At 27.9% G+C, this 11,291-nt stretch overlaps 1 protein-coding gene across 2 annotated transcripts; it reads right to left on the bottom strand.

Moving 5' to 3' along the window:
- Window positions 1-211: 211 nt before the first annotated feature.
- LOC105203644 (AP-1 complex subunit sigma-2) lies at window positions 212-10,864 on the bottom strand. Of its 2 annotated transcripts, none has more exons than XM_011172498.3 (5): window positions 10,652-10,864; window positions 10,382-10,560; window positions 9,598-9,706; window positions 9,362-9,499; window positions 212-3,895 (listed from the first exon to the last, which is right to left on the bottom strand). In XM_011172498.3, exons 1-5 carry the CDS (start codon window positions 10,652-10,654, stop codon window positions 3,851-3,853), a joined length of 474 nt encoding a protein of 157 aa, XP_011170800.1. In that variant the 5' UTR covers window positions 10,655-10,864; the 3' UTR covers window positions 212-3,850. The 2 variants fall into 2 exon arrangements, with proteins under 2 accessions (XP_011170800.1, XP_011170801.1); XM_011172499.3 differs by lacking the exon at window positions 212-3,895 and adding an exon at window positions 4,480-5,477.
- Window positions 10,865-11,291: the final 427 nt, after the last annotated feature.

The raw sequence follows: 11,291 nt of genomic DNA, 5'->3' as shown, positions 1-11,291 counted from the left end.
TTTTAATACACATCAATAATCATGAAATATTCAAAATATATTCTTTACTTTCTATATCAAGAAGTGTCTAAAACTTTTTATTTCTTTATTTCAGAATCCTTTCATTTTCCTTTGGAGTTGATGGAGCAAAATGTCGGATTTGTTGCGGAGCACAAAGGATTGAGACAGCTCCGAAGTATTATTTGGTGCAATAATAACATAAAAAACATCATCTGGTTTTATTTATTTGCTTTATTTTTGGACGGAGCACAAAGCATCGTCTTTTGTCAATGCAACATTCGGTCTTAACATAATACATATTTCATTCTTAACATTGATAAAGTCTTATCCTACAGTCCAGTCGCTTTCGTCAAACATCAGTACCAGCAGTAGCAACAAAAAAAAAAAATAACTTATCAACTATTTTGATTCGTTTATGACAAGGTATGTATACTACGCTGTTTTGTATAGTTTAACGTAATATAAAACGCGACTTTTACGATTGTATCTGCGTGTCGCAGACCAATCGTGTTTTTAAGTGCAAGGATAAGAATATTACGTGCCTTGTTAGATAATAAACGAATGTTAAGATTATTTGTTTAAGGTATAAGTATACTTTGCAATAAAATGCAATATAAGTGGAATAAAAAAAAACTAAAGTGTTAAATGCATTAATGCTTAACTAAAATGACATTACGCAGGTAATGACATTACACGAAATATAAATCGAATTTTAACAGACAGAGACAAATAAATCTTGTCGCGCTCCATCTTTCATAATATATCGTGTAACAATATCATGCCTCCAGTTTTTAAAGTCTTATCAATTTTTAAGCGATATTTATCTAACAAAAAGACTGTTTAGACACAAAAAATCGAACAAAAAAGCTATATATGTATATAATTTAGATAAATATTAGGGGTGTGCGGGTATCCGAGATTTCGGGTTCAGGTCGGGTCGGAAATTTTTTTCGCGATTGGATCGGAACCCGAAACTTTGTAAAATTCGGGTATCCGAAACTTACGGGTACCAAAATTGGGTCGGGACCCAAAATCGAAACAAAACCCCAAAATTTTGTAAATTTTGAGTGCTCGGGTCTAAAGTCGAGTTAAGTAGCGGTCAGAGATCTAGATACTTTATACACTAATGTGAGAAAAAAATTACTAAATTTACGTAAGGCATTTTGTTTATATTGAATTACTAAATTTAAATACTGCCAATAAAATATTTACTTACAGTACATAAGTATTTAATCAATAAAAAATAATAATTAAATTAGTGGTCGCTCCTTGTACTGAATAAATATACATTTACGTTCGGAAAAAATTTTATTGTGGCAATATTCAAACAAATAATTATTAAAATTTAGTAATTTTTTTCTCACACCAATGTATAAGGTATTTAGATCTATGACCGCTTCTTAACCTAATTTTAGATCCAAGTATTCAAAATTTACAAAATTTTGGGATTTTGTCTCGATTTCGGGTTCCAACAGGATTTCGGGACCCGACTCGATTTCGGGTCTCGACTCAATTTCGGGTCCCGGACTCGATTTCGGGTACCCAACATTTTTTGGATACCTGAATTTTACAAACTTTCGGGTCCCGACCCAATCCCGAAAAAAAAAATCCCGACCCGATCCCGAAAAAAAAATCCCGAAGCTCGGGTACCCGTAATTTCGGGTACCCGCACACCCCTAGTAAATATATCTTTCATCCTCTAAAATCTTCAAAGAGGAGTAACTGCATGTTAAACACTTCAAACAAGCACACTATTTATTGGACACAAATATCCTCTCAGGATACGAATCAGATTCAATTACATTTATTATTATTAGATATGTGTACAACGCGTGTGTATACATCGTAATATCGTAACGTATAAATGTTACAAGCAAATATTTAGGAATGTAGGTACTTAACTTATTGTCTGATCTTTAACATGAATAGTACAAATCGAGATTTCTAACACATGTCGGTATACTTCGATTGCACGTCTCAACGGTGTACATTTATGTAACAAAATATCTCGATTTATTTCAACAATTGCATTAGACACGAAAATCGATAACTTTTATATTTCGCTACAATACGTATGCACGCTTTAAGCTTCATAAAAATACACGGTACGATGCAACTCTTTAACAAGAATACAGAGGCATATATATGTATATCGTATTAAACATTTCTAATAATCTATTGCCAAAAAACTAAATTTAAATTCAACTTGTGTCGTCCAAATGCGATCATCATAATAAGGTAAATACTAAAATAATTAAAATATTCTTTAACTCTTAACTGTATTTATGACGAGGAATGAAGTGAAAGTATTTACTATTATATTTACTACTAAATCACGAAAGTAATATATAGAGAACTGAACGAATAAAATATACTCAGTCATTGGCCAGATCATTGGCCTAATACTAACATAAACTTTTGATATTGGACATTTTTATTAAACGCTCTATAATTATTAAACTGTATATTAATATATTATATAAAATAATAATAGAATAAAATATTAATATAATTTTTGTGAATAATGACAGGATAAAATATGAAATAAAAATATAATAGATTAAAATACAATATTAAAACTTGTGATTCTCAATTCAAATAAACTCAAATAAATATAGCATAAATTTGAACTACTACTTTCTATCTAGTTTATGATTTCGCAGGTGTTTCCGCTTATTTAATGAGAGATTTTAAAAATTGGAGAGTAAACGATTTGTAAAAATGATAGTCTCTCAAAATGCAAATTTATATCTGTTAAGAGTTAAAGAAAACTATATTGTTATAATTATTCTAAAAAAATACTAATATTTCTTAAATTATTCTCTGGATCCATCTCAAAAAACAAGAATCGATAGTAAAGATGTAAACTTCGATATGTTCGATCTTTTTTAAATAAAATTACAAGTAGCAGCGCAACTACTAATTTTATTTCATATAACTAATTTTATAAACTACAATTTTAACAATTTGTAAAATTACTGTTCGATGACTTGCTATTCATATGTAACTCATATTTAGCAAATATATATCAATCTGGTATATTAATATTATCCTTTTAATGACCTTAATTATAATTATAAATACCAAAAATATCATTACTAATTAAACTTGATCAACTTTGACCTTAATGAAAAACCTTTCAAGTTTCGTCAAAGAATACATAATTATTACCGATTCACCAATCAGTCTGTATATTTTTTAACATTCCAATCAGAGAATAGTCTTATTATTATAGATTGTAACGGTTTTGCTAATAATGATTGAAAGTGTGCGGACACTTGTTATTGTATATCCAAGATCAGAGGAAGATCCGGAATTTCATTGATGCTATATTATGTAATGCAGAATACGATATTTAATTAACAATACATCACATCTCATGAGTGATTGTGTATAAATAACTTATGTTTCAAATTTCATGTGAATGCTATATTTGATATGCATTCACTTCACTCGATTGTATTTCGTAATATGTAAGTAAAATTTCCGTAAAGAAAAAGTCTAATTTAAGAAATCGCATTTTTTCATTTCTTGTACTATGTAAGAAACGCGGAAATTTAATCTCTCATTGATAATTTTCGATAATTTTCAAGTATTCTATGTCATTTCTTCGCTCAATAAACAAATAACGAAATAACCAAGAAATGTTAAACTTGCACAACTTCGCTTTAAATAAAATAAAATGTATCTAAAATTTATATCCGTTTTTTTTGTTTTTTTTTCTTTTTAAATTTTTGAAATTCAAATAATAATATAAGAATTGCATGAGACACTAATAGAAACGTGGAATGGTAAAACAGTTATGGGAATGTAGACTTACGAAAAAGTATTCATATCGTTTTAAAGAATATTATCCCAATCCGTGATCTTCGAAAAATCCCTGAGGAGTCTCCTCCTGCAACATACAAGAGTACAAATTTATCGATACCATTATTCGGAATATCTTATAATAATATGAACAGGGATCAATTACTTTGACGCTGCACTTCATAAACACACATTACGAAAAGTATGAAAAAAATATATAATATATATGTATATAAACGTACACGTACCTACTTCATAATAAAATTCCCTTCTTGATGCAGCTTCAAATGGTGAACTGAACCCTTTTCATATAACCGAGTAACTTTTACTTGTTTGGGTACACAAAGCGCATGTTCATGTATTGCCTCGATTGAAATCTTAAGCGCCAATAAAAAAATTGCTTGTTGTACATGCAACGTGTTGAATTGTGAAAATCCTCCAGATGGGATCAGAATGAATACGATTCGGCTCAATATACTTGCACCGCGCGATAGCTTGTAATAAGAGATATGCAACTAACATATTATTTCGTTGTCTTTGCGAATCTCTTATATTATTTAATAATAATTTACTAAATTAATTTTCAACAAAAAGTTGAGATGTGTGTCACTTTTACCTGAGACTAACATAACGCTAACAAGGTATTATATGTGCTAATTTTCAATTACAATATAAAGATTTCGTACGATATATTTATTACTAATACACTTAATTTATGACATTAAAAATTGACAATGCTTATATATCACATGAGTATGTACATATATAAAGAGTATAAAGAGATATATAAGTTTCCAATTATTTATATAATAAAGATAGATTCCTTTCTTTTCTCTTTTAAGTAGATACATAGATGGATAAGAAGTATACGTTCTATACCATAGTCACATTAATACTGACGCTTTTCAGTAGTATACAATATACAACGCTTTCATAAAAATAGCTTACAAATACAAATAATTTTATTGCCATAGTTGAAGAGTAAAATATGTAGAGGGTAACTATATATATCACTTACTCGTTAATACGTATGTTAAAAGTTATGATTAAGAACCATAGTTCAGCCTTTGGTTAGTAACATGACAATTTTTTCTATATGTAAGAATTTTTTTCAATATAAAAATATATTGTAACATACACAGAGAGTGCTCCAGGCACCGTGCACTTTCTGTCAATTGCAATTATTAAAAACTAATATTAAAAAGAATATTTTTACATTTATTTCGAAAGCAACAAGTTTATGAATTATAAGCAAATAATCAATTTTCATAAAGACATTTGTCAAATATATAAAAAACTTTTCATATTTTCTTTAATTTAATAAGCAGCAATGCTTGTTGACAGAATTTTAAATTGCCACGTTACATTCTATTAAAAATTAAAAAAGAAAAAACATTGATGTACAATTGAATATTCTTATCAATTAATCTTCTAGTCATCATTGAAAAAAAAATGCACGACACCTCAAACATCTCGTATATGACTAGTAAAGTTGACTTGAAAATTTATGTATTTATATAGTAGAGTTGTAATGGCATCATGCAGCGGGTAAGCCTTTTCTTGTTTTTCGGTCGATCATGTGGGTCGATACTCTGTCCGTGAAGCTCATGCAAACAATAGGGTACCTATAAAAGCCCTATCTCCCGCAGAGCACCTTCCACAGCTTCATCCTTCCACAACAAACAAAGAAAAACTAACTAGTCTTCGCTAAACTTCTACTTTATCCCTATTTACCGTGGGCTTAACACGATGTTATACTGTGCAATATCAACATTTAAATATTATATTATCAATTCTTTACGTATATACAAAAATAGTATTCTTTTTAAGCCACGTTTATTTTAAATGTTTTCAAAATTTCAGCAATGTTATTATAAATATAATTATGTATTATAAAAATAATATTCCGTTGTCATTTTTGTCTTATTTTGTTTAGACAAAATTGTGCATATAAAATGATTTTTCTCGACAGATACAAGTTATTAATTACAATGACAATGCATCTAATTGCAACAACTTTAAATTTTATAGCTTTTACTTATAACATTTTTTTTCCAAGAATCAATATTTAAAAAAAAATCAATTATTATAAAATTACAGCCACAGTTTAAATGCCTTATCCTGTGTAAAAGAATTAATAATATTATTAATAAAATTGCGTAAAATTTTTTTTGAAATTTGATATTTCCGTGAAAAGTAAAACTAAGTGATACATTATTTAGAAAACAAAATATACGAGACAAATGTTACAAAATGAATACAATTGTTTAAAAATATTTATTAGATTTTGAAGGCATACATGTACACATATCAACATTCTATTTATAAACGGCAAACATATACGTAATACACTTCTCATTTATCCTAATTCTATTATCTCACTATCGTAATCTATGAAATAACTGATTAATCTATAATAAATTTGAATAAAAAAAATTTATAATATATTGATATGGCAATACGTTAATGCGTTTTTTTTACCTATATGAAAAATGGTACAAGTGCATAAATCATTGCATTGGTGTCATGCTTTCGTACGAATCTGATAAACATATAGTCATATGGCAGTTAATAGCAGTTTGCGAATTAGCTCGTCTGATTTAATCGCTTGGTTTTCAACAGCCGATATGCCCGGCAATACCTTTCTCTTTACTGCATCCACACTTCTTATACTTCCCGCTTTCACATTTTGCCGCGCACAATGACTGTCGTCAATACCTTAGCGAACCGATTGAGCAAATCCGCAATCTAATTATTAGTAACACTTCTTAATTCGGTTTTAGAATATTTAATCATCATTCTGTCAACATCACATGCACATGGTTTTCTTTAAACCAATACATATACAGTTTCAACAATTCAAACGCAATTTTAATATTGAAAATAACTTATATAATACAATGGGATATTATGCACTATTTTATAAGCTCGTCCTACAGAAACTTCTGTTTTATCGTTTAAATAACGTATCTTACAAAGAATTTATTATATGTTGTATTCAGATTATGCCTGATTTCTTTCTTAAATTTGTATGTAATAATTAATATTTGTATTTGTATGTAATATTTAATATTTGTATTTGTATGCAATATTTAAGTACGTATTATTCATAAATACAGTATGTATTAATACTTTTATTTAATTAATATTTCTCAATTGTTCATGACTTTAGTTAAATTATATACTTTAAAAACTTAATAAATTATGACAAAACTTTTTGTCATAATTTATTAACCATTAATAAGAATGGTGAAAAAATACCTTAACAATCTATCAAATTTTTAAAAAATGTTAATATTTAAATTTGTAATATACATACAGAACAATATAACGACAAATAAGGCAAAAAGTATTTACTTTTTAAATTAAATTATAGATTATATTTTTTTAATTAGAAAAATTTTTTAATATAAAGCATGACTCTTATTTCTTTTAGTAATTTTTTATTTAAAAAAGCTAATAATAGACTAGAATGAATAATGATACTCTATATTATTCTAATCAAATCAATGGCATATATACTGAAAACAATATATATATTCTTAATATACAAATTAATCAATTGAGCTATTCAAATGGCAAAATGAATGAAATAACAGTGAAGAATATTTTTCACTCATTACATTTAAAAAAATTTCGAATAACGTGCATACTTTAAATAAAATTTAAATTATCTTCAACTTTCATTTTATATATTTGCTTATATCACCAATTTAGAACATCTCGTTTTGATCTATCAATTTTTTTTGCAGTATATTTTACATAAGATCTTTGTACAAAATTTGAAATATCATATATCAAGAAACACAGTAGAGTCTCGCGCCAAGTAAATGCGCAGCGAGAGAGACCGCGTCTCTTTTTGCGAGTCAACAATTTCTAAGCACCCGAGACACACAATTACCTGAGCATAAAAATATATACAGAAAAATTTCATAGCACATAGGTTAAAAAATTTAGCATCATCAATAAATAGAATTGACTGTAAACTCTTTACATTCTACTGAGTTGAATAAAAATTATCTTTCAGCAGATATTAAATATTTTCTTTTGTACTATATGTATATTCCTTGATTTAAATTACACTTATCAAAATTACAATTATCAAAAACCTAAAAGTGGTCAACGTTTCTTATACGTTTATAAGAAAAATAATGTAAACTTCAAAAAATATCTTTTCAGGTCATATAAATTACGCAACAATATTACCAAATAGTATTCGCTAGTATAAATACTGCATAAACACTTAATATTGTCAATAATTAAAATGTTAACAATAAAGTACTATACAAACTCATTTATAAAGATCAAACGAGAAGCGTATATAAGCGTTTACGCACGCAAGATTGCCTATAACAACTTTTAATATTTAATATTTAAACTTGTTATCTTACAATTTTCTATCATCGATATATGACATTACAATGCAGACGATATATTTGCTCATGCTTAAAAAAAAAAAACAGTTAAAATGTATAGAAAAGTTGAGTGCTATATTTATAACAGAGGCCCTTGGACAAGGAAAGAGAGATCAAAAACTTGACATAAGAAAGTTATTGCTTTTGAAAATATATCCCAATGTCTGTAGTAATATTTATAATATGTAACGTAAAAAACAATATTACGGAATATTAAAAGTTATCAGGTTTCGTCATATTCTGTTATATAAAACAGCACATGTGAAATAACTTGTAAACGCATAGCGCTAAATTGTGAATATATATATCATACGAGCAATATTTTTTATATGTACGGAGTAGTATCAATGCGAATGCAAAAGCTAGATATCGTTCGATCACAACGTGCAACATCAAATATTACAACACAAACTATCAACAAAGAAGAAAGCTCATCTATTTATAGATAGATATAATATGTACATTGTGATTATGCAAGAAGACAGGCAATACTAAAGCTAGGAAATTCGAATTGCTTCACGTAAAGAAACAATTATTAATATCTTTAAATGCCTTCATGCATCTTGTAAGTATTCATTTATGTATTCGTATAAATCTATTATCACTAGATGTTAAATGAAAATGTTCAAGATAATGGTTAAAGCCGATTATATGTAAAAAAAATGTTTCAATATTGTATATTTTACATGCTGATTGTTATAAAAACAAAATATTAAATTAATGCAAAAAATTAAAATTAGAAAATGAAAAGCAATTTCATTGTATAATTTCATCTAGTTTAAATAGATTTTATACAAGATGGACTCCTGCGATATTATGTTCGTTTAGTCAAAACGACACATGACTGGCAAGAAGGAGTAATAGCGTATAGATCGTTTTAACGTAATTGGTAAACGTTGACTAAATATTATGCAAATGCAAATATAACATTTTCATTTGTACTTTCTATCTATGGATAGTTTTGCTAGGTAGCTGATTAAATATGCATTAAATGTAAACAATAGCAAAATAAAACGATCTAAAAATACTTTTATAGTCAAAAAACTGACTATAAAAGAAAACAACATGTGTACAACCTTTGTGTGCTATTAATAAATTAAGACATGTTACAATTCAAGGGGTACATCCCCGTAACTAACCTCCTGTAACAGGTCCTGGGCAGCAATGGCTTTCAATACATTTTTTTTGCTAGTTTCTTGAATCTCCCCACCGACAAGCAATTCGTCTAAGATAAAGTATGCCTTTTCAAAATTGAAAATTATATCCAACTCGCATACCTATAAATATATTATCAATAATAAATTATAATATATTTTAAACGACAAATTTAAAAAAATACCTTATAAATATATTATTTCAATAATATAATACTCACGCTGCCAAAATACTTATCCAATAATTCAACATATCGATGTATAATCTCCAGTGTCAGCAATTCATTGTCATTTTGCTCAATTGCACAGCAAAAATATAAGCTTGCGTATCTGTAAGCATAAATCCAAAGAGTTTTTTTACAGGCATAAAGAAAAATCTTTTACAATCGCATTGTAAAACGCGACATTACAAATCAGGACAACTTTGACAAAACTGATTGATAATTTAATAGAAATAAAGTTTTACTGGGTATTTATATCTATGTTAATTAATCGTTAATTATTTTATCCATGTGACACAACAAAATTGTCAAAAGAGAGAGCAAAGCACTTCCATATAATTCTTTATCCCTAATATTTTCTTCCATATGTTAAATAACAATGATTTAATATTTTTATCTATGTTAAAATGATACATTCAATACTCGATAAGTTAATCACAGATTAAGTTAGTTAAAGTTTAGTCAAAATTACTTTTGGGACTAGTCTTACTAACTCCAATTAACTTGAAAATTGTCCAAATTTATAAATTATCAATAAGACTTAAAATTAATGATTATTTTGTCTATTTTCTATATAATTTATGTAAAACATAATATTGGAATTATACAATTTTATTATTAAATAATAATCATTTAATTAAAATAAATAAAAAAACTAGGTTATGGATGTTTCAAGTTTTACAGTTGGTAATTAAATTTAATCGGCTAATTTTTTTCTAAACTAATCGGAATTAACAAAAGACTAGTCCTCAGCGAATTATTATATCATTGATCAGCTCCGTACCTTTTGTAAACAACCTTAACATCCTTCCATTCCAAGAAACTCGACATTTTTGGTTTTCGTGCGAGTATCGTGGTAATTAATTCACGCGTGATCTTCTTTTTCAGCTTGTCCGGATGCGCGACGTACCATTTCTGTAAACGAAGCTTCCCTTGGCGGCTGAATAGTAGCATAAATTGCATCTGTAGACAAAACAAAAGAGAACAGTGATAATCAAGCCATTGCTACGGCATCACGCGTGTCGTTAATTCGTAGCACAGTATGAAGATTCACCATATCGCGATCCTCGTCTCGTTGTCTCTCGTCTCGCACAAATTATCTGTTTCTCACAAGTAACACTACGCGTTATCAGATGACCGATGACACACCCGCACAAATCCTACACGTACACACGAATCACCGAACCAAATCGGAAAATTCGGAAAGAAGGCGAAGACTCTCTATACAGGTAGACACGTCCGGTTCTTTCGCGCATGCGCGTCAAATGCGGCTTCAGTAACGTGCCTGTTAGTAATAAAATAGGATTCATTTCGTTAATCGCCAATACTACTAAAATTTTGAAAAATTTTAATAGATTTTATATATGTTTTTTATTCTTAATTACTTCTTTTCGGTAGGGTCACCAGAAAATCAATAAATGAAATATTTTATTCTTATATCTTATTTTGACTGCTAACATATATTTCGACATAAAATATTTCGTAAATTATCAATTTCTTTATAACTTTGTCTTAATTTATACATGCAAAATAATTAGAAAAACTGTAAAAGAAAACAATTTAATTTAAAAAAATGGCCATAACTTTCATATGACTTTAAAACATCAATTTTTTCGAAAGTTAATTTTTCATTATTTGTTTCCCTTCAGAGCATGCAACTTTGAAATATATTTTTCTGAAACCCTAAATAGCCA

Source organism: Solenopsis invicta, chromosome 1 (genome assembly GCF_016802725.1).
Source record: "Solenopsis invicta isolate M01_SB chromosome 1, UNIL_Sinv_3.0, whole genome shotgun sequence".
NCBI lineage: Eukaryota > Metazoa > Arthropoda > Insecta > Hymenoptera > Formicidae > Solenopsis > Solenopsis invicta.
Note: the sequence above shows the minus strand (reverse complement) of the source record. Positions and strands in the feature narration are given on the sequence as shown.